The sequence below is a fragment of the Anomalospiza imberbis genome, chromosome 7 (genome assembly GCF_031753505.1).
Source record: "Anomalospiza imberbis isolate Cuckoo-Finch-1a 21T00152 chromosome 7, ASM3175350v1, whole genome shotgun sequence".
In the NCBI taxonomy this organism is placed as follows: Eukaryota; Metazoa; Chordata; class Aves; order Passeriformes; family Viduidae; genus Anomalospiza; species Anomalospiza imberbis.
The window spans coordinates 13,545,164-13,569,902 of NC_089687.1; the positions used below are offsets into that span (position 1 = coordinate 13,545,164).

At 39.5% G+C, this 24,739-nt stretch overlaps 1 protein-coding gene across 1 annotated transcript in view; it reads left to right on the top strand.

Annotated features, from left to right (window-relative positions):
• The window catches only part of CNTNAP5 (contactin associated protein family member 5), a 268,110-nt gene that overhangs the window by 237,603 nt on the left and 5,768 nt on the right, over positions 1-24,739 (top strand). The window contains exons 21-23 of the mRNA XM_068195457.1: positions 10,096-10,226; positions 11,719-11,803; positions 21,198-21,416. Of these exons, the coding sequence (XP_068051558.1) occupies positions 10,096-10,226; positions 11,719-11,803; positions 21,198-21,416 (435 nt within the window). The remainder of the gene's footprint in view (positions 1-10,095; positions 10,227-11,718; positions 11,804-21,197; positions 21,417-24,739) is intronic.

Below are 24,739 nucleotides of genomic sequence, written 5' to 3' on the forward strand. Positions count from 1 at the left end.
ACCAGAGACAGTTTGATCAGTGATGATGAATATAAAAGAATTTTCCCCAGTAGCCTTAAATGAGAAGCTGGCTTTGGTACCATGAGTAGGCAGGGTTGGGGTGGCAGGAGATCTGTCAGCTTATTTATCTAAAGAAGAGAGACTTCTGTTAGAAATCACTCTGGTCACTTAGATGTTTCCTTGCTGTAAGCACACCTCTCAGAAAATAGAAGTGCTGATTAGAGTTTTCACTTCAAATCCAGTACTAAAAAGTCTTTGAGGAAAGAGGTGGACTTGGCACCCAAACCCAATTCTGTCTTATGTTTGTGTTAGCATATGGCACTTTAAATTTCTAAGTGTGCAAAACTAACTTGAAAGAAGAAGCTGCCATAAAATTCAGCCAAGGACTCTGGCAGATCTCTATCTCTGCTTTCCAGGAGGAGAGAACTGAAAGATCTGTCTCATTAGCTGAATTCATGGGCATGTTTGTACTCATGAAGATTATTTTGCCATACTGGAGGGCCAATAGATGTTCTGGAGACCCACAAGGGAAAACAAGGGAACTGTAATTAGATTACGTAGAGGAAAGGTTGAACAGGCTGAAAAATTGATCTGTGCTCTGGCTATGTAGACTGACTTTGAACTTACTGTTGCCTTGCATAAAACTCCAGACCACTGGCTGCGGATAGTCAGCTGGGAAGAAAACCTGTGTTCCCATTTGTTTATAGGAGGTGTTTATCTCCCAGATGACTTGAGTTCCTAGTTCACATTTTCCAGCTAATAAGTAATTTTTATTGTTGGATTTCCCTGGAACTGTCCTGAAATGAATGAGAGGAAGGGCAGAGGGTCCTGTCTGAATAGATGCTCCATATATAACGTGTATGTATATGTATATATATATATGTGTGTGTGTGCATATATATATATATATATATATATATATATATATATATATATATATATATATATATATATATATGCGCTCTCCAGTATTTCTGAAAGAAGGGTATTAGGGTATTTCAGGATTCAGGACTCCTTTTATTGAAAGCTTTAGCCTCAAAAATTGATAGGTGTCAATTTTCAGTGACTTTTAATTTAAGATTGTCTGTGTTGTGGGCAGACTGAACTGTGTACTAAGCACTGTAGTTCAGCAGAACGACTGATTTAAGTGCTGTCTTGGAGCAGTGTAGCTCTTTGTACACAACAGAGAGCCCAATACTTGGAAGACTGAGTCTGGGTCCAAACAAATCTCCTCCTCTGTCTTGTATGTGGTATTCCTATTAAGATGTTAATTTTTCCATATAGTATCCATTTAGTATCAGCATATCAGTTATTCTGTCTGCATCATGAACAGCTGATTCCTTCCTTCTTCCCTTTCTTGGTGGATTTGGGTGTTTATGTCCTAGTTTTTGCAAGTGAGAGTGGCCTTCAGGAACTGCAGGGCAAAAGTCTGGAGCTAGGTAGATGTACACTTGGTGAAAGAGGATCAGATCTGGGAATGGGGATTAAGCAAACTGGGCTCACATAAACCCATGGGCTCTGGTGGGATGCACCCACAAGGGCTGAGAACTGGAAGATGTCATTGCAAGGCCACTCAAAAGGCTATGGGCACAAACCAAAACATGAGACTTTTTGTGTGAAAGTAACTGAGTACTGGCACATCATGCCTAGAGAATTGTGCAGTCTCTATCCTTGGAAGTATTCAAAAGCTATCTGGACATGGCCCTGGAGGGCTGACCTGCCCTTGAAGAGTCTTTTTATGGGACAGGGATGGACATCATGTCCTCCAGAGATCCCTTACAACCTCAGCCATCCCATCTTTTGTGAAAAATCACAAAATTATGCATTTGAAGGTAGATTACTGGAAGTTAATATGTATAAGCATATGTTTTACTAGAGAAAAGTCATTACAATGCTACCATTATATGGTTCTTGCAAAAGGATTTTTACTAGGTTGATTATTAATTCTTCCTCTAATTTTTCCTGCTAGATGACTTAAGAATGTGAGTCAGTTTTTTGTATCCCAGTGGTTGCAGCTAGTTTTTGAAAGGCTGATATAATCACGAGGTCACTCACTAAGGGATCCAACATCTCCATTTACAGTGACTGGCATAACCCATGAAATAGGCAATCCTTAGACTGACTTGCTGGTCAGAGGAGCAGAAAATTTCCCAGAGATTCCTGATCAGCCAGGCAGTTCCTCTAGAGCTCAACACAAACAAGCATCATTAACCTCAGAAAGCCATTAATCCACAAAGTTCTGTGCTGCCTGTATTATGAGTTAAGAAGGAAAAGGACATTTTAGAAGCAGCATATGATTACTTTTCACTAGTTTTGTCTAAAAGATTATTGCTCGCTCTTCTGCTCAGGCATCATGCAGTGCTCAAATTGTTTCTTTTTTTCCTGTTCATACCATCTTTTTTCTGTATTCTCATTGCTGAACATAATGGCTATTTGTTAGGTCGGCATGACACAAGCCCTTGCTTGAACAGGCATCTGTACTGCCAAAATGGAAAGAAGAATGGTTAAAATATATTAGGAAAAATGGAAACTATGAGCCAGAATCTCCGTGAGGGCAGGCTGGGATGACTTTCTCAGGGTATCACAACAACAGGTCTGTCTTTTTTTTCCCAAGAGCTGTTCACACAGCATTAATGATGTTGCATAATGCAAAGTAAGTTTGAACTTTTGGAATAAAATTAATAGGATAATACTTTATATTCCATTATCTGGGTAAAGAATAAAAACTCTTCCTGCCATCCTGGCTGCTCTGCAAGTCTTAAGTAAAATGTATGGAGGGGGATGGAAGATTCAAGATTCTTCTTCATACAAAGGTGAGTAAACCATAGGGCCTCCTGAATGTCTCAGTGTGAGACAATTAGCATCCCGTGTGTGTTTAAAGACAGAATGGGAGATTTGAGCAGAAATATGAGTATCAGGTCAAAAGGTATGACACAGAGGCTTCATATCATGCACTTTAACAAGGCTAAGTGCAAGGTCCTGAACATGACTGTGGGCAATCCCAAGCACACGTATAGGCTGGGTTGAGGCCAGCTCTGGGGAAAAAGACTTGGGAGCTTTGGTTAATGAGAAGCTCAAGATGACCTGGCAGTATGATGTCACAAGATAGAAAGCCAACCAGACCCTTCATGGTCCCTGTATCCAAAGCAGCATGGCCATCAAGTCAAGGGAGGGGATTCTCCCCCTCTACTCTGCCATAGTGAGATCCCACCTGGAGCACTCGAGCAGCTCTGGGGTCCCAGCATAAGGAGAACATGGTCCTGTTGGAGTGAGTCCAGAGGAGGGCTACAAAAATGGTCAGATGGCTGAAGCACCTTTCCTGTGAAGACAGGCTTGAAGAAAGTTTGGGTTCAGCCTGGAGAAGAGAAGGCTCTGAGGAGACTTAGACCCCTTCCAGAACTTAGAGGAGGTCTACAAGAAAGCTGGAGAGGGACATGTTACCAGGGTATGGAGTAATGGGGCAAGGTTGTATGGCTTCAAACTGAAAGAGAGTGTGTTTAGATTTGATGTTAGGAAGAAATTCATTGTGAGGGTGCTTAGGCCGCGGAATGGGCTGCCCAGAGAAATTTTGGATATCCATCCCTGGAAGTGTACAAGACTAGGTTGGATATGACTTTGAACAACCTGGTCTAATGAAAGGTGCCCCTTCCCATGTCCCTCTCTATGGCAGGGAAGTTGGAGCTAGGTGATCTTTAGGGTCCTTTCCAACCCAAACCATGCTATGATTCTGTGATAGCCTTTGTTAATGAAGAGTCTTAAAGTGAAAGTGTTTAAAAATTTCAAAGAGTCTTTAGAAAAGGTATGGTTTAAAATTTACTAGAATAAAATTACCATCAGATATCAGGTGGTTTCACAGAGATTTAACTGCAACTGAAACCCTCAGTTCTCTTCTTCGTCATTATACTCAATCACCTTCAGGGGAAAAAAGGTAGTTAATGTTGCATCACTTTGTAAAAGAAACAGTAAACACTTCCTTCACCAAAAAGAAATACCTAGGAATGTAGAGATAATGATAATGACTAATAGTGGGTTTTTTTAATTGCTCCTGCCTCGGAGGTTTCTTGTCATTTTCCAATGGATGAACATTCATATATTTTACCAGTGGATAAACTGTGGCATAAAGAAGGAAGACAGCAGCCATCAAGCTGGTAGATCTCAAATTGCGGCAGCGCTCTATTGCCTCCAGGGTACGTAAGAGCACCACTGTGTATGCTTCCCCATGAGCTGAACTGGAGAGACAGTGTTTATTATTTTCCCACATCCACGGGTTAGCCCTATTCCCATTTTAGACCCAGCCACATCACCACGAGCTTTTCTGTTCAGATAAGAGGTCCCCTTAAAATCACTGCAATAAGCTCTGTATTTAGGCCACTCAGTGTGTGCATCATGAGCTCTCTGACTGTGGTCCTCTGGGTAATGTTTTAGATTTTCCTATATTTTCTACCTTTGAAGCAAGAAGCATCTGCCCATTCCTTGTTAATTGCTGGTCAGTCTGTGTTCAGCCAACTGGCAGCTGGTGGGAATGAGATGTCTGTGAAGGTTAAACACATTTCTCAGTCACGTAAGGGAACCAGCTACATTTATTGATGTTTAAGTGACAATCTCAATCTGGGTCCAGCTGTCTAGCAGGATTGTAAAGTGAGCTGAGGTCATGGGCCTCCAGATAGTCTCCTTTTGCTGTGTGTGTTTTTTTCTAAGTTGAAGAAATGCAATGTGAAGAGCAAGTGTTGTTTTTCTTTTTTTTTTTTTTTCTTAAATATAGGATGGCCTGAGTATTATCCTTGAGTCCTGAATGTCTCAAGCACTGAGTGAGAAGCATTCAAATAACCACCTATTTTTTTTATTACAGGAAGAGACTGCAAAAAATTGAGTAGTGGATTTTTCTTTTAAACCCTATGAAACAGTAATGTCTTAGCAAGTGTAATAGCTGAGTAGTGATACCAGCAAACATGTTCAACAGTTTTTTTCATTTTTTTCCATGCAAAACAAATAGCAAGAGCTACCCCCTAAATAAATGCAAGTACTTTCTTAGTTAAGTGCCACTGGACACTGAAGAGATGAGGTCTGTTCTTAAAATCACCAGCGGCACTTCCAATGGAGAGTAAATTTACTGAGTAAATATCCTTGGGGAGAAGCTGCTAATTAAGGAATATGTTTCTAAGCCAGCTGCTCCTAACCGAGAAAACGGTGGTTCATTTTAAAATATCTAGGCTATGAAGAGGGACACTGCCACACTGAAACTGTGCAAGTTCCCAGAGATATATTTTGTGGTAGAGATGACTGAAAAGTGGCATGTGTTCTGCAATCAGGAATGAACAAACATTTATACCTCATGAGCTGCAAATGGCTTCTACACCAATACTTTAGATTTTTTAATTTTTTTTTTTTTATAATTACAACATCAGTAGCCTCACTAATATATTCCACCTTTTGTTTACTTTGTGCTTTCCTTAATTATTGCCTCTTTTAGCTACAGCTTGGGTTAGTCTGGAGAATGCATGTGGTGGTGTAGTTAAAGTCTAGCAGTCAAACAAGGGTGACTGCCAATTTGAGACAGCTGTAACAAGTTTTGCTGTTCCTAAACACTTTACTGGGTGACTCTGAGGCAGCAAGAAATGCAGGGATTGTCCAATGCCCTTTTATCTAATGCAGTGTTTCACTATTTAATGCATACACATTTACCCCAAATCAGAGTTGTCAGCTGCCCTGGTTTAAATGATGTTACACTATGGTGATAAATTTGTACGTTTTACATGTGCCACCCATATGTGCTCCCTGAACTAACTTCAGCTTCTCTGAGCAGAGCAAGATGTCTCACCAGCTGCTCTAGCCAGTCTGAGTCATTAAAAAGTGCCGTTGAAGTTGGCGAGAGTCATTGGGTTCAATTTGGGCTCGTTTAAAACCGGTTTCCATAAATAAAGGTCCTGCAGAGAAGTCTCGGACTCACACAGATGCCATTCCCTTCCTTGCTGTTTGGTCCTTCAAGATGAAATGACACAAGACCTGTGCTTCTGGTGACATGTGTGACAAGAATTTGACTTAAGAATGATGGATTTACAGACCAAATTCCTGATAATCCATTTGCAGCTTCTGCAAAGCTGCTTCAATCTTATTGCCAAGTACCTAGCACTGGCTGAGGTCTTTCAAACAAGGGAGTCTTTTTCTGAGCTGGAACACTCTGTGTAACATTTTCCCTTTTCTGGGTGATGATTTAAAAATTACTATTTGATTTTCAACACAAGCTTTGGCAGTCCAGAATGAATGTAAAGCTGGTGGGCATAGGCCACAAAGCCAACAGATTATTTCTGATGTTCCACTCAGACCCTGCTGTAGACACAGACAGAAGAAAGGCAGCTCTCCTGCTGACATGCTCAATCAGCACAGGTTTGGGACACAAAATATGTAACACCATGGCCACACTATTTCTTCACACTGTGCAGTCTGGGAATATTTTTTTTGTTCTTCAGACTGAACACTTTGAAATCTCTAATCAGTTTTGTATCCTTATTACCACTAGACATAAGAGCTGCTACAGCAGCTTATCCTCAGAAAAAAAGAAGCAGTTTGAAGGCACCATGCTGTTCCTGTAGCTGCCTGGAGGTTGGTTATGCTGGCACTGATCATTAGTGTTCTTCTAGCAAGTACAAGTGCTGGACTCCATCATTACTGAAAGAGTGTCCTGGGAGTGTTTTGTCTCAGAAAAGCCACCTCAGACTTAGTCACCAGCATGGGATGACATAAACACTGCCCTTTGGTCTCTGTTTCCCAGGACTTCCCTCTGCACAAGGGAACCCCCAGGAATCCTGTTAAAATGGCTCTTAGCTGTTTGATACCATCAGGGGGCTGTCATTCAGCCCCACAATCGTGGGTTTTAGTGTTGCAGGTTGCAGACTGAAGAGCACAGCGATGTGCAGCGAGCCAGCTTTGACACTGGCAGTGGTCTCATCCCAGCAGCATGGCAGCCCACATGGAATCATTTCCTCAGGAAGTGCTGAAAAGAAGCCATGCTGTGCTAACTCTGTGGCTAAGCTGAAGGGGATGGATAACTACGATAATCGTGTGAATCTCTCTTACCTAATACTGCTGGAGTAATGTGCCCACTAAAATTTTTCAGCCCAAGGCCAAAAGAAGGATATCGTTCTTTTCCTTTTTCTCTCTGTCCCTTACTGACTTAACAATTGCTCCAGCAATTCAACATAGAGAAGGAATGCAACTGGTTGTGCATTGCTTGAGCATTATGATACTCCAGGTGTGCATGCTCAGACATGGAGAGTTGAAAAGAGGATGACAGGCATGACTACAACAAGACTGACAGAAATTACACTGCTCATGATTAGTGTGAACCCCTGTTGTGAGGCAAAAATGATGCAAAATAGAGAATAGGGAGAATAGAGCTGGTTTATGCACTGATTTTCATTTGCAGTTACTGACACTGGGCTGATGTGATGGAGAAAGTCAGTGGACCAGATAATCAAAATTCAGAGGACAAAATAATTTTTTTAATAATAATCCTAATTAACAATCAATTTATTTTACTTGTCAAATAATAAAATAGCAATTTAGTCCACCAGGAAAATTATTCTGTAATCTGAACACAGAAGTTTTAGTATTGAAAGCAAGGCAAAATTAGCTCTCATTTACAATGGTGGAAATTTAAAAGCTCCTCGGTAGATAAGCTCGTGTACTTCTGGTTTATATTAATACAAATTTGACCCCAGGCAAAATACCAGCTTGAATTCAATAGTTTTGAAGAGCAGCTGTCCATAAAAAGAGTTACCACTGGAACTCAAAGCAATTTGACAAAATAAAATTCCATTCACCGATCTCTTTAAATGATTTAATGTGAAATTGCACCACTTTAGAAAGTAAGTTCTATTCTTAATGGATGACAAGAGCCTCCTCCATTGTCTCCCAAAAATAGAACAGATGGTTTTTGGTTTAAAATCAGTGCTTCCCTGACAAAGTCAATGGGTAAATCCCTGTTTGCTGCAGCTGAGAGCCTGGATAGACTACCTGTCATGCTGGTTCCCTTTGAACATAGATGTGCTGGTTGTTGTTGTTGATCACCTGCATACAGTGGTACTAGTTTTAATTTTATATACACGTGTGTACATAGCCTTCAAAAAGAGCAAAGGTTTTTTCACATTACAAACTAAAGTCACAGACCATGCCCAGGCCAGGGTCCATTTTCTACTTTACATCCCTTGTAAAGGCCCCAGATAAGAGGCAGCCTATAAAGTGCTTCTGCTGAGACATTTTTAGTTTTGACCAATCTGTTAGACTACCATGTTTTAGTTCCAGCTTACTCTGTGTGGTCATTTTGGCTGTGGTGTGCAGGGCCAGTCAACCTTTCTACTTTCTATCAGCTCTCCCACTGCCCAGAGCAAATCCTTGCACTTGGGCTTCTTTTCTCATGTATTTCTAAAGTGTTTCTAAGATGTTTGCACTGTTAATCCCTGTTGATGCATCTTCCACTCAGTACCAGATAATGTGACGGTGATTTAGGTTTGGACCTTTGAGTGTGACAGTCGTAGTGATAGACAGCACCTCCTTGCCCTGACTATGCAATGAGAGCTGGGAGCTGTTCACTATGATTTGGGGCAGCTGAATTGGGACCTATAATATCACACTGAATAATTTAGCAGTTTTTACTGACCTTGATGTCTTCAAAAATTCCCCTCTAATGTCCATAGCTATGTGTGAGAATTTAAATGTCTTTTATCGCTTTTTTTTTCTATTTTCACTTTAAAATTTCTCCTGGTCCAGCAGACTTCTCAATCAGCTAAAAAGCCTTCATCCTAGTAGATCATTCTCATTTTCCCTCTTGATTCTGAAAGCTTTTTTTCTATCCTACAAATCCCAGAGAATGTCAGTGCTCATCTGGGACATACTGAATTTTGTAAAACTTTTGTTTTTAAAGTACAACTCTTAGGAGGAAAACATCCTGGCAAGGGAAAAGGAGGGGGAATGATCCTAACTGGACTAGGGATTCCATCTTGAAGGACTACCAGCTTCACTGTGAGGTGTGTAGAGGTGGAAAAATTCCTGACAATTTTCAGAACAGGGAATAAATGCAGGATCGTTTCTCAGGGCTGGGGGGCTGTCAACATTTATTTTCTCTTTGGAGACAGTTAAAAATAGCACCAGAAAAGCTTTTGAATTCGATGGTACTAAAGTTCTATGAATTTTGGTTGCTGATGCATAAAAAGAGTTCAGAAATTTCAGATTTTTTTCTCTGCTACTTAATCCCCCAAGAAAAGTATGCTTGAAAGGATTTTTCCAGAATAGATCCTTTTTCTTTTAGATTATGCCATATGTATCTCCATGTGTGTGTATATCTATATCATCTATATCAATCTATATCTATCATCTATACACATTTCCTGTAGTCATTTGTTGAAGGATTAAAATTCATACTGGACTTTTCATTTCCTTGTGCATTTTGATGTGTTATGGTACTGTTATTTATCAGAACTCACGATGCTTTTTTTGATAGCAAGATTGAATGAGATGTTTGCATTCGTTTTTATATGAATTACAGTAATTCCTTCAAATATGTTAGAAGTAAAGGTACTTCTTTATTCATATGATAATGTAAGAAGAGGCCTTAATGATAATGTAAGTACAGGTCTATAACTTAAGTTATAATTCTTACACTTGTCACTGTCTTCTGTGTTGTTTGTTACATCTGGATGAAAAGAAATGATAAAATCCCAGCATTATTAGTGTAGCAGAGCAGTGCAAGCCCTGCATGCCCTCTGCTGGAAGTGATCCCTTGCAGGATGATGTAGATCAGCTATGGCAGTGCTCAATGTCTGACCTGCAGACAGACACACTCACCTTTGATATACTTACTTACTCATTATGTGTTTCCATAGCAGTTTGTTAACCCAGTAGGAAGGAAAGCTCCTCCAGTGCATTATTTTCTTCACACTTTTCATTACAGCTTGAACTCTTTCGACCTTCTTTTTGACTTATTAACCTTGTTACTCCATAGCAATAAAAAGAAAATTAGTTATTTGTTGTGTAAAGTTATTGAATGATATCACATTACTGACACAGGTTTTGTATGTACAATTTTTCTCTGCTTTTAAGGAAGTTTACAGGTCCGATACAAGCTAAGTAAGGATGGGCTCCTCATTTTCACCATTGACTCTGGAAATTTTGCCAACCGAGAGCTGCACCGTGTGAAGATTAACAGGGAAGGCAGAGAGCTCGTCATTCAGGTATTCCATGGCTTATGCTGAGTGTTAAATAACACTTAAGGCCACAGACACTGGCACAGGTTGCCCAGAGAAGTTGTGGATTCCGATCTCTGGCAGCGTTCAAGGCCAGGTTGGATGGGGCTCTGAGCACCCGGGTCTGTCAGTGGGTGGTGTCCCTGCGCACAGCAAAAGGGCTGGAACGAGATGGTCTTTAAGGTCCCTCCCATCCCAAGCCATTGTATGATTTATGAATTCTGGGAATCAGACTCCGTGATCTCAATGCCTCATCACTGGCAGGAGGCAAAGGAGGAGACTGAATCACACTGATTCAGCAGCAGAACAGCCCTGTAGCTTCATGCAGAGCTCCATCTGGACCCTATTCAAAGAGTGCCCAACAGTGGTGTTTTCCACTGAAGGGTCCTTCCATTGCTTCTGACAAACTGTGAATTAGGAAACACCTTTGGCCAGAAGTTCATCTGGACCACTGAAGTGATTCTGGGGCTTAGGAATGTCTGTGTGATCTGTAGTCTCCATTGAAACACACAGTATGGATCATGGAAAAGCTGCAAAAGGGAGAAAAAGGCTGAGGAATTTTGTTTTGGTTAGGGTATGTTTCCCAAGGGAGAATGTGACCCCAGCTGCCTTATCCTCTCACAAAAAAGGAAAAGCTGAGGGAATGCAGGGTGCAGTCACCATGTACATGGCAGTGCCCAATCCTAGAAACTAGAAGCAAGCCATGCTGAGTGTGACAACCTCATGAGGGACAAAACCCATCCTCTGCCTTGTTCCCCTGCATCACCTGTTTTTCCAAGGCAGAGAGAAGAGGACCATCTTGGTGCTCTTTCTGCTTTTCTTCTGAGACTAATTATAGCCATCCATATTGCAAAGCAGGTTTGCTAGATCTAGGCAAAAATAATTTAACCAGGAAGGGTGTCAGAGTCTATAGAGAGGTTGTATCTTAAGGAATAGAATGAAAAGACAGAAACACACAGCACTCCTTTTTTTTTTTTTTCTCTACAGTTTCCATCTCTGGGTGATAAAATAACACATCACACAACTACAATGGGTAGGCCTCATTATCTAAGAAGAAGGGTTATGCTAAAAGCCAGGGCTTTCCTCAAGTACCAGTCTTCTATTGTCTGCTGCTCTGTGGTTTTCATCTGTGCAGAACTAATTCTTGACAATACATTTCTAGAGTGGCCTCCTTTGAGTGTATTTTGAAGTGACTAGACATAGATTTTGGGAAGCAGGGGGATTTCAGGGTCAAGCATTTCAAGCTTTTCTGCAGGGGAAGTTTCTTCAAAGTCCTTTATATGACTATTCTGGTATACCTTTCAGCTTCTCATGCTAAAATCAAAGCACATCCACTTTGCTATCTTTAGAAACTGAATCACGCTTGGGGGCAGAATTAACGGATTGGCAGCTGAGAACATTCCCAGAAGTTTGCAGTACAATGAGATCTTGGGGTGTCCATGTGCTGTTGTACTGAAGTAATTTTATTGACCTTTTCCAGGTTGATCAAGTTCTGAAACTCAAACACAACTTTTCTGAGATTGATTTTAAGGCCATTAAGTCGCTCACCTTGGGCAAGGTCACAGGTAGGTTCTACAAAATATACTCCTGATTCATGAGATGTTACAGTGCTGGAATTACTCTGTGCTGTGTGTTGGGTTTTTGATAGAATTGGGGGTTTGTTGGGATGGTTTTTGCTGTAAGAGTTGGCCTGAGCATTCCAGTACTCTATTTATATATCACATCAATGCAAAACTTTGGCAGCTTTACTTGTTTGCATCGATAGCAATATTAAGTGCTCCAAATGCTCCCTCCAGTGAAGTGATTCATACAGCCTCTGTGGCTGCACAGGGCAGTATCTTAGCCTAATTATACCATTTTGCTGACTGCAGCTTCCTCCTCTCCAGCCATTTCTGTTTCCTAATGATAAGAACAGCACAATGGAGCCTTCATCCTCTCTGCCCTTTTTTTCATTGCCAGCCTTTTTCCACTTGAATTCTGCAAGTAATATTGCATATAGCACTTAGGCCACAATTCTGCATGTTCTGCACATGGACCTTCTTGATCTTTACACCTCCACACTACAAAGCCATTACAAGACCAGGAAAACGCTGCCTGAAATTTAGAAAATAGAACTGCTCTTTTTTATTGTCAACTATGTCATATTCCTTTTTATAAGAGTCTTGTTCTTTCCCAGTAAGATTCTAAATACAACCTTCTTTACAGACATTTCAGTCCTTTGTTCAAATTGGACCTCCATATCAAGCCTGACATCTGAGTCACTATTGCAATTTTATATGTTTCATTATTAGCACACGAGGCCTGTGGGATTGGCAGCTAGACAGGCACTACTGACATCCCCTGGTGCCTGCTTGTGCAGTGTAACTCCCGAGAATGACAACAGTGCATTCTGCATCACGTTTTATTAAGTAGATTAAGAGCAGGACCTGATTATCCCCTTAGTTATATATAATAGTTTTGTTTTTTTTCAGAATGCAGCCATCTTCCAAGCCTTTGTGGACAGGTTTGGGAACCTGACAGTTTTCAGTCCAATTCAGAGCTAAGCTAAAATTCCCGTTTTGTCAATGTTTAGCTGTACTGCTAAAAATCTAAAAGAACATTACTCATCCTGACCTCTACCTAGAACTCAAGCTATAGACACCAAATCAATAAGGCAAGGATTTTTTTAACCAGAAAGATGGAAGGTAGCATAAAGACCTTCAAAAATGTAGCCAGAAAGCTGACATGGTGCAGCTCAGCATTATGGAGAGAAACTAGATTTAGTCACAAAAATATGATTAACTTCACAAGTGCAAATTGTTGCAAAGCCAGAAAGCCCAGATGTATCTCCAAAGGTCAGGCATTCAGTTCCACTGAACACCATCAACACTCATCCTTCTTTTATTTCTCTCTTGCCCCAAAGTTTATTGGGGTTTTGTTTTAGTATAGCAATAGCTCATATTCTGTAATGACACTAAAGCCATAAACTTGGCCTTCCAGGTAGTGAAATACTATTGCCATACTGGAAATGACACAATGCATCCCAGCAAGTCATTTTAATTCCAGCCTAATCCTAATTCCGGTTTCTTTTTCATATGTTAAGTGAATTTCCACAAACTGTTTCTTCTATATTGGGATTTAATTTTCCAGGATTTATCCCACAGCTGTAGCTATGCTGAGTAGAGTCCTTGTGCCCTCAGAAAATCACAGACCTTCCTCAGTCTTCTCCCTCCAGGATAACCAGTCCCAGCTCTATCAATCCTCTCTTCATAGGAGAGATACTCTGTCCCTAAATCATCTTTGCAACCCTTCAGCAAACTCACTCCTGTAAGTCCATGCTTTCCTCCCACTGGGAAGCTGTCTTTCTCTGCAAAGCTGCTTTCCAGCTGCTCAGCCCCAAACCAGTGCTGCTGGATGGGGTTCTTTCTTACCCAAGTGCAGATCTTCACATTTCCTTTGCTGAAATGCAGAGTTCCTCTTTTCTCATTCCAGCAGCTTGTCAACATCCCTCTAAATGGTGACACAACCATCCACGCTACTAACTGCTCTCCACCATTTTTTACCTTCTCCAAACTTACTCACTATTCCATGACAGAAAGCAACAAAACCAAACCAGAAATTCCTCCTGCTACAATGTTAAGAGTATTGCTTTGTTGTACAAAGAGGAGAGATAGACATTGTCATTTTTGGGACTGTGGAACTGACATAAGTATGTTAAATCATTATTTATCCTGTGGTATGGATAAAATGTTGACTGTAGCTTCTTTTAATGATGGCTCACCAGGTGAATATAGGTGACTTAAACCAGTATCTGCCAAGTTTTTCCTTCTCATTGCTCATGCCCTCAGCAAAGCTTAAACTTCCAGAGGCATTTGACGCTTTGGAGTAGACCTAGACTTCCTGTAGTGTTTATTTTGGATGCCACTGGGGTTACACACCTAAAGGCAATCATTAGGAAATTTAAGTGTCCACTGAAAGAGAACCATGTAAAAAACTCTCTTTTCTTCATGTCCTACATATCCATGCTATAATCTTCTGAAAATCTGTCTCTCTCCTGTCATAACACTGCTCATTTGTCTGCTCTAACAGCCTGATTGCTTGAAACTCTTTCCTCACCAGATTTTCTTATGATAGGCATTTCAGCACAGCTGGAACTTTTGAAAAGTGTGCTTTTATAAAAGGACTAGCTTTTTAAATAATAGTGTTTCCCCTGCTTCTACCCCTCCCCAACCCAGCCCCATTACACTTTCTTTAGGCACTCACACTTTAATATTTTTTTCTCCTTTTCAAACTGGCTATGTTTTTTCCAATGGCCGCCTTATACCCACCTGTGAATTCTGGGAAAAAAACCCTCAGTTTTAGGCAGAGTCGTCCCACCTGAAATTCAAAACATAGGGACACTCACTCTGCCACAGACTACTTGAATGACCTTGGGTAAGCCATTTATGTGCAGATATAAAGGTAAGCAGGCATTTTATTCCCACTGGAACCAGTCTGAGCTTTACTATCTCCCTTCTCTATCAGTAAAGCATAGATAATAGAACAGCACTGTATCAGAGGGGTGCTGGGAGGATAAAAGCATTAAAGGCTGTGAGCTCTTCAGATACACAGTAATGGGACCATATAGCTGCCTTGGAAAGATCAATCTAAATATAAGTGTGGCTTTGAAGACAAGGGAGTAAAAGGAAGCATCATTCAAGTAGCCAGCAGACGTCTGTTGAATTCATCCTCACTGTACCCAACAGCAACAGAAAAACATTACTATCCTGTAGTTTGTTGTCATTTTTACTTCACAAATATAGAGTCAGAACACAAAAGGACCTATCCAAAGCTCATTGGTATCAACGGGAGTTTTTCCATGACTTTAGTGAGCACTGGATTCAGGCCCCAAGTGGGTCATACAGTTTATGGCAAAGCCTCAGTGAAATTTTAGCCAGAGTCCCAGTTCATTTACTTTAAGTGCTCCTTGCAGAGATCATACTGCTGTATTTAACCACATGAACATTCTGACCTGACTGTGAGGCTGGCTCTGCTTTGAACAAGGGATTGAACTGCATGACCTTCAGAGGTGTCTTTGAACTTAAATTATTTTGTAATTCTCTGATCTCAGAGACACATTTGCATGTGTTTAAGATATTGTCTAAAAAAAGCTGCTATCCCAGTGGAAAATACAATTTATTTGTTTGCGGGTTTACTTTAATGAATCCTTGAAAACTTTGTACAGTGTCCCAACATGTCTAACAATGTCTTTTCACCATTATTTTCCTTGGGAAAAATAATCTCTGATGCAGAGAAGTGAATTTCATTGTTTGTGTATTTGTGTCTGAGTAATTTAATATAGTAGTTGTGTAGGAATACCAGAGTAAAAGGGAAGCACTGAAATGATTCAAGAGGATTTTGAAGAAAAAGGTTGCAAGTATTTCTTTAGAACCTATTAGTGTTGAGCTAATTTATTTGTGTCTTCAAAGTGATCAATTAGCAGACCTTCCCACACTGGTAGCATAAATGATTGTGTATTCTACCACAGGAACATGATATTTTTTATCTCTAAAAGCCTGAGCTAAAACACACTCAAGTTTCCACTGAGTCATTCAGCTTTGATATAAAGTGTACATAAAAGAAGGTTTATGTAGAAAGTAATTTTATTAAAATCATTATGTAGGGTGCAGTACAATTCTTATGATTTCTACAATAGCTTTTCTTATTAAAAGTTCATGAGGAGAAATTGGAATCTGTACACTGAAGAGATCACAGAGCAGTTCATGCAAGAATATTATATAGGGGTAGATGATGATGGGATAATTAAATCACAAGGGGTAAATTGTCATTAACTCTGAAATACAAAAGTTGCCTTAAAGAAGTACCTCCTTTTAGAGAGTTTCTATGAAAAATGCTTAAGTCCATTTCTTAAGCTAACCAGATCACAATTTACAATTTAAACAATACAATAATATCTGCAAGAGATATTGGCTGAACTTTTCTGGTGACTGCAAAGATAATTTCTTTTCAGACTCTTCTTACCTTGAATACCTATTTCTTAGACCATATTGTGAATAAAGATCTCTTAGGTGAATTTTAGGGTGCCTTTAAAAGTCATTGGTTTTCCTCCTAGTAGCATAGTAAAACATTAAGGAAAATGGAAATTACTACATAAGATAAAATACCAAGATAGCAAGACCTAAAATAAGCAAAATTTGTCTACCCCAGGCAGTCCAAGCAATCCAAGGCGTCAGCTAATAATGCCATCAAATCTCTATTGAAAAGAGGCCAGATCTAGTCCAACTTTTTCCCCAGCAATATCCTTTTCCCTGTGATCATAACATCATGCTTAAGTACCTGTTTTCTTGATGACAGTGCTGCCTAAATAGGAGTCCAAGGTCATCTGCTTCTACCTAGAAATTTTATTTTTAGACTAAACTCTTGCTACTTGAGTTGATTTTAGCTGTCTGCTTCTGGGACAAGCATATATTGTACATCAATATATGCTTTTGTACATCATCTCTCCATCTTCTTGCATATTTTCTTCTTTTGATAGATTATGTTTTCAGCCCGTGCAGAATCACATAGGACTGGTTGTGTTGTGACAGATTAGGATTCACATGTCAAATATGACATGTTAACAAATTTCACATTGCAACTCCAAGTGCCTCATTTTCAATGATAAACTGTCTTTGAGAAAAGATAATAAATGCATGCCTTAAGTTATCTCTGCAAAGCCTAATGAAACAAAAATCCTTAAATGTTACGCTTGGCACAAAATGTTCAATTGCAACAAAACAAATCCAGGCTCATTGAGCTCGTCTGGGCATTCTGTTCATTCCTGAAGAGCCTCATGAGAAGTGCCTTTACTTTGCTCTTGCTGTTCCTTGCTTTTTCAGAAGTGCTTGGGAGGGGCATTGGATGTCTGAAGCCTGTTCCCTGTCCACATTCATCCTTTCATTAAGCAAAAGTTGAACCAGTTGAACTGGTTGACTTCAGTTGTAACCAGGAAAAACTTACGTGGTTTTCACTCCACTGTCTTTGTGGCAGACTGACACCAGGAAATGAGATTATTCCAAAGTTATGTTTTTGGGTTCCGGGCTAACCCAAGATACACTTTCTGCCCTTTCTAACTGGATGGTTAATGTCAGCAATGTGTACTGAGATTGTTGATGGACACAGAAGCACATTTTTCAAGGTACCTGCACAGTGCCTGGTAGTCAGCTCTTCTGAGACAGGTGCAGTGTGTGGAGACTACAAGTGTCTTTTATCTCAAGGTCATGGCTTCAAATCTGGTGACAATGTCCAAGTCCTGTTCAGCACATTGGCAAAATGAGGTTTAAGTTTCTGAGTGACATGAAAATAATGCTTATAAAGAAATAACAAAAATATATTGAAAAATGTTTATGGTCCTGTTTTACACATTGATACCTTTAGAAAAAGAGTATTTTACCCACTCTCCCTGAACAAAAATTACACTTTTGATTTCTCTTTGATTCCAGTTACCTGTTTTACTTGTTATTATTTACTATGTCAATTTGCTGTTTCATTACTGAGCAGATTGGTGCTTGGTCCTAGAGAATTCTCATGGAATTCTATTCATGATGAAAATTAATTTCCCATTCCTGAGATATGAAGACTTAAAATTGCTTTATCTAAAATCTTAAAACAAGTGTGTTGTATGTGGCAGAGATGTATAATGAAACAGCAGGGGAAAAGGATGTCTGAATTTCTGAATAGGAAGAAATCAGCACATAAGTTATGTTAATACATATAATATAGATACAATCTATAAAGCTTAAAAAATACAACCACATGTTAGACTTAATCCTCATTATCATGGAAAGCTATTGTAAATAAATGGAAAACTAACATAAAGCTTGCTGAGCTGTGACATTGCAGACAGCTTCCAGGGATCAGGTCCCAACAAGAAGCCAGGCCAAATTATGCACAACTCAGTAGATGAAGCTTAAAAATTACTTCCTAAATGTAGGGGTAAACTTAATTTGTGGAGAATGAACAGTTTAATTACTAAAAGCTGAAAAAGATTGACTTCTTAGTCTCCATGTAGAAATTAGCCAAAATAACTTATTCTCTAGTGCTGGGAACAGAAATGAAATATTAAAATATCAGAAGATCAAACCAAGCCATCAGCAGCAATTCAGTGTGATTTTCCAGACCAGTGAAATGCATGGAAAGATTCCCAGCATTGCCAGGTCAGAGGAAGGCCACTGAAGTTTCTTATGACCTTGACTGCAGCACAGACCATAGAACTTCACCGAGCTGCTTTCTTACTGAGCACTGTGTCATGTAGTGAAAACACCTTTTGGAAAAACATTTTATTGTGATGCAAAACCTCCAAAGGACAGAGAGTCCTTTCATAAGCCTTTCATAGAGCTAACCGTGTCATAATCACAGATTTACATTACCCTCTGAAGAATTCAGAGGGCAGCACAAGTCATTCACAACCAACATGTGCAGCTTTCTTGTTGAAAACAGTGAAAGCCCTCCTTTCTGACAGACATTAGGCACACACCCTAAGCTGTATGATAAAGCAAACTGTATCTCTGCATGTGGAATTTTAACAGAGGACTCTGGAGTTGGTTTTGGTTTGTTCTTTTGATTTCTTTTTTTTTTTCCAAATTTCAAAGTCTTTCAACCACAAATCTCTGAGTTCTTATTCATGCAAAGCTTACTTTGACTAAAAGCTCTTGGAATTGACCCTTAATATAACTCTTAAAAATGCCCAGAAAAGTACTGAATCTTAGACTTTTCAAACTACTGTACCATGAGAGAGGAACACATTATTTCTTAGGCTTTACTTTTTGCACATCGGGGTAGAACAGAGCAACTTAGATTGCCTGGTTATAAAAGATAGCGACCAATTCACCTTTTGTGTCAGAGCTAAGAAAACAATAAAGGCTGAGTGTAGGAATGTTTACAAAGGGTTTTATAAATTCAACAAAGATGGCAAATACAGTAAATCAGTCTTTTAGTATATATAAACCTTCTTGCAGGAACTTGGAAGCAATTCTTTGTCTGTTTTATAACATCTCAGCCAAAATCTCATTAAAAATCTGAATGCAGTCAATTCCTACATACTTTCAGGAGAGCAAACGTGAACTTCTGCAAGATTGCAGGTTTTCCAGTGGCAAATCCTTACTGTATCCCTTCCCATCTCGCAGCTCAGAGGCTGTGCCCCTGACAGATCTGCAAACTGAGCATCTCTCCTGTAAGGCCCCTGGGAGAGGAGGCTGGTACTGTACTTTGCTGTGCTGAGAAACAGCCACACTCTTCTGTGTTATACTTTCACAAAGACACTCAAACATAATTAGAAATCGTTCTCGGCTAATCCCCTCTGGGTGCATGGCATAACAGTCACAGACCTTGAGCACAAAATAATGTGTGATTTGGGCTGGCTTCGAGATTTCCCTGTATTTTCTTGTACAAAAAAGAAGTTTATATAATTAAAATAGTGGTATCAGCTTTCAGAGAAGGCTTTTTTTTTCCTAAATTCTGACCACTTCTAGAACCATTGTATTTGAATAAAAATGGAAAAATTGGACCTTGTTTTAAAATTTAGCATCTTATTCTTTCAAGATTTGAAAACAAACTTGAAAAGCTAGGAACCCTTATTTCCCAATGCCATTGGAAGTATTCCCAAAACTTTCAATGCTAGAAGGTTGGGTTTTTTTCTGATAGCAGGTATTTTTTAAGACTTTGAATAGGTTTTGATACTGTGTCTGTGTGCATTTGTAGGCTTTTTCTTGTTTGATTGACCTAGATATAAAGCGCATCATGTTTGAGACCTCTGAGCAGCATGAATTTCAGTTTCTGGAAAGTAAATAATGTGAGTTTGGAGAAAATAGAAAATGGCTTCACTGTCCTTCTCTGACTTTCCCAAACAGTCTTTGATTTTAAAACTTTGATATAAAACTTTTTGGAACTAAATTTTTTACTGTGAAGGTGGAACATTGGAACCCGCTGCCCAAAGAAGTTATGGACTCTCATCCGTGGAAGTGTTCAAGGCCAGCTTGGATGGGGCCCTGAGCAGCCAGGACTAGTAAGAGGTGTGCCTGCCCATGGCAGGGGCTTGGAATGAGATGATCTTTAAGGTCACTTCCAAACCAAACCATTCTATGATTATATAAAAAAAAAACCTTGCCTTTGATTTGCTTTCTCTTTGTGAAATTTAACTGAACACATACCAATAGATAAGTTATTTGTGCTGTTTTATCTACAGGCTGGAAAATAACACAGTGATATTTGTTTTAATTTTGATTTAGATAAAAAAAGGTATATTTTTACTCTTTACTGTGTTAGTGAAATAGGGCTAGTAAGAGTGAGAGCCTGTCTAATAACTAGGAAGATTCCTAGGAATTCTGATAGCAAAAAAGTAGTAACATGAATAGGTGTTTCAGAAAAGTTGAATAATAAACTCTTCAAAAAGGATGAGAATCTGAGGTAACAAGCCATTCAGTGACAGGCCACATAAAGCATTTTATGACAGAAAATAAAGAGCAGGGTCTTTCATCCAAAGAGTGGAGGAGGTAGAATGCCTTGAAGATATGGTCCATATATGTGCAACTGATGCTGTTAGCAGATGAAAAAAAGGTTAAAGAGATCAGCCCCAGAATTCTATGGTATTTAGTGTTGCTATTTTACTTAGTATTATTATTGCTGTTGATGTTGTTGTTTTTGTTGTTATTATTGTGATTAATATGCTAGATATTTTCCATTAGTAGAGAAAATGGATGAGGATAAAAGTGCAGTGCAGGCTTTTATGTGCAAGACAATTCAAGGTAAGTAGCATAATAGAGAAAAGACTTTGGAAACCTCATGGGTCAGGCCAGGGAGGATTTGTAGGCTGCTGAAGGAGAACCTGAACAGTTGAAATTGGATAGTAGATGTAAAAGGGGTGGGTGAGGCAAAAGAGGATTCATTTTCTTAATGCCTTCCTAAAACGGTCAATTGCCAGAGTGTTTTTCTGTTGCACTGCAGACAGTTTGTCCCTGGACCCTGAAGTCTCCAAGGCAAATGCCTATGGTTTCACTGGCTGCCTGTCCTCTGTTCAGTACAACCACATCTCTCCCCTGAAAGCTGCCTTACGCCATCCCAGCATTGCTCCCGTGACTGTCAAAGGTTCCTTGACAGAGTCCAGCTGTGCATCCATGATGGAAGCTGATGTGAACACAGCAACCACAATATATTCCTCATCAGGTATGTCCTGCTGGGAAGGCATTGGGGAGTTTAAAGGGTACTGTAGAATGAGGTTTCCTTCCTTTTTGCTGTAATGCAATTGTGACAGTATGAGTAGTGGAACTGGGAAGTTCCCTTTTCTCTCAGAATCAGGAGTGTTGAGGATGGGCATCAAGATTAGCCAAGGCCCCTTTTAAAGTTATTGTTCTGAAACAATGTTTTCAGACTGAGTTCCTGGATTGCCTAAAATATGCCTACCTAGAACAAACAAAAAAGTCCCTAAGCTGTAGTGGAAAAGCTTTGAAAGTTTGGTTATGCAGCCGATTTGTCTTTCCTATCCACTCCAGAGAATTCCAGTGCTGCAGATCTCAAAGGAGAACAGAAATGTTACACAGATTCTGTATTCTAGTGGTGATAAAGCAATAGAAGTCGTATAAAAATAATTCAAATTTGTTCCCACCCTAACAGAAATGAACAAAAATTCTTGTACAAACCCCTTGGCATGTGTGACTTCCACTGAATGCTTGTACTTCATCCTTAGACTGAAGAGAGGTAGCATCACTTGAGCAGTACCAGCAAGATAATCCAAATCGTTTGTGTATCTTTTGCAATCCTGAAGCTGTCCTCTGGGAATCTGAAGTATTTTGCATATGTGAATTTGTATGCAGAGAAGGAAACTGAGAGCAGCTGGAAGTGTTGTCACCATGAACAGGGACTATCAAGTTGCTGCTTTAGTCACCAGTGGATGTGGCAGAATTATTAATGATCAGAAAAGGGTAAAAATTAAAGGCTGTTTGTTGCCCCTTGACCTATAAAGCTACTTTCTCTTTTTTGATAAATAATAAAACTCTGGTTTAGATCATAATACAATTCCTTTCACATTTGTACTTAGATCAAATCCCCATTTCCTGCAGCTTCTGCCTAAGACATTCAGCAGAAAACAAATGATGCTATTAGCATTCTGCATAGGAAAAAAGCTGCTGATTACTCTGGAGAGTGGCTGCCAGTGTGCATGTGCTCCTCCCCAGCCCCCCACTTCCTTCTAACTGCCTCGAGTTGTCTGAGGTGTCTGCTCTGATGCACAGACAAATGTGTCCTGTGAGTCCTGAATGGGCAATGATACTGAAAATATGAACTCGTTGCCCTGTGATCTGTCACCTCAATGATCTAATTTTTCTAAGGAGTTTAGAAAGCAGTAAAACCTGAGGCTTGGAACTTCAGGGCAGAACACAGAGCAGAACATTCGAACTTAAATATTTAAAGCATACAATCAGTTTCAGTCTATTGTTAAGGTTAAGCACTGTTGCATCAGAAATGCAGAATTATTATAAAAACTCATGCCTGTCTTGGCACTCTGTGCTCTGAAATACGATTTCCTCGCAATGTGATGAATTATCTGACATTCCAGTCTCACTATTCACACTGGATTTGATTAAAGTCTGAATAAGATCTTTAGAACAAATGAGCACTGAAGTCTTCATGTCTTTATATGCTAAAGTAAAAGCAATGGGTGGTTGATTCTTGTTTAAAAAAAAAATCCAATTTGTAGCAAATTATAATTTCTATAGATGTACTTGAGCAGTACATTTTTACATGCAAAGGACACATTTTAAGAAATAAAAAGAAAACAGAGTCAAGGATTAACTTTCAAATTTAGTGCTCATATCTCAATTCATCACTTCCAATTTCTCATTATTGAATGTCTGAGAAGAAAAACAGAACTTCAAAGGAGGCTGTACATGTCTGTGTCAATATTCTAATGTGTAGATACAACAAAAAAGCCCACTAGGAAAACTCTTAAAGTGTGCAAAAAAAGCTTTCTATATTTGCAACTTGAAAACAATTGAAGCTGTTTTCTCTAGAAAGGAATAGTTGTGTTCAAAAAAGTTTCCTCGCAGACAGATATGGAATAAAATCCATTCACACAGTTATCTGAACACACTTTTTCTGATGAGGAAGCACAAAATGAGAGGTGACTTACTGTGGTTTTCGATATTTAACAAAGATCTGCAGATCACCTTCCTCTCTGAGGCAGTTGTAAAGATCTTATTATTTTGAATTCTGTATTGATGGTATAGAGATAATAGAATTTTCCTGTGGTATTCTTTCTTAATATTAAACTGCTGTAAAAAATACAGAGGAGATTCAGCTGTGTGAATGGTGGAGTCTTGAGCTGCCTGTCCTCTGAAAGCAGCTCTTCAAGCATTTAAAGTAAAAAGTGTCAGATACTTTCATAAATCTGGAGCTACACAGAAAAGATTTACATCTGAAAGGCACCTTAAACAGTGAAGTTCTCTCTCTGTGCTAATTGTGCTGAACCTGGTATTTCCAAACAAGCTCTGACTGGTTAGGGATATGCCAGGACAGCCTTGGCTGTAGCAACTGTGAGATGGTGAAGTTGATCCTCTGAGGAAGGAAAAGCAGAAATGCATGACTGCAAACTTTGACCTTCTCACGGGCCTGCTGGGAAGAATCCACAGGATACAGCCTTGGTAAGAAGAGTGGTATGAGGCGCAGAGAGGTTGTAAAGTCTTCATCTTTGGATATATTCAAAACCCAAATGGATACAGCTCTGAAATCTTGCTCTAATAGACTTGGATTTGAGTAGGGGTTTGGACTAGATGATCTCTAGAGAGTCTTGTGACCTCCGCAGGGCTTCCAACCTCAGTGAATCAAGCTGTAATGCCATCAGTTTTATGTAAAAGGAGGAGGATGTCCTGTTGAGGTCTTAGATGAGACCCAGTATTGCTATTCCTTGGCTTCGGAGTGTATTGTGTTCCCAGTGGAGATGGCTCTGCTATTACAGGCCATCTGCTGCACTGTAATGAACCATCCTCTCCTTGTATCCTGATTTTATTTCTCAGGCAAAATATAATTCTTGGGGCTTGTGGCTGTTGGCCTCCATTCTGAAACTGCTCTTCAGCATTTCTTCTGGTTTCTTCTCGGTGCTTAAATTCCGGTAGCCAAAAAATAGTGGAGTGCTGATTGCATTAGGTGTCAATCATAAATAATATTTTAGGCACAAATAACATCTTATATAATTTTTAATTTAAAAAAAATATTTCATAATTTTTCATACATAGTTAATAATTTTTCATGACTCTTTTTCACTAGTGCCATGCACTGGCACCAGTTGCAATTTTTTCTCTAGTACAGGAGAACTGTTGTAGAAAAGATGTAAATTTTTAATTGTCGCTGAATTCACTGGCTTCAGCTGAGGGATGGGGTAAAAAATATCTCACCAAACTTCCATTATACAGAAAGTTAACTCATCTTCAGTCTGAAATAATGAATGCTCTCCTCTTCTAGTTTGTGAAAAGAAGTGAGTCACCCTATCAATCTTT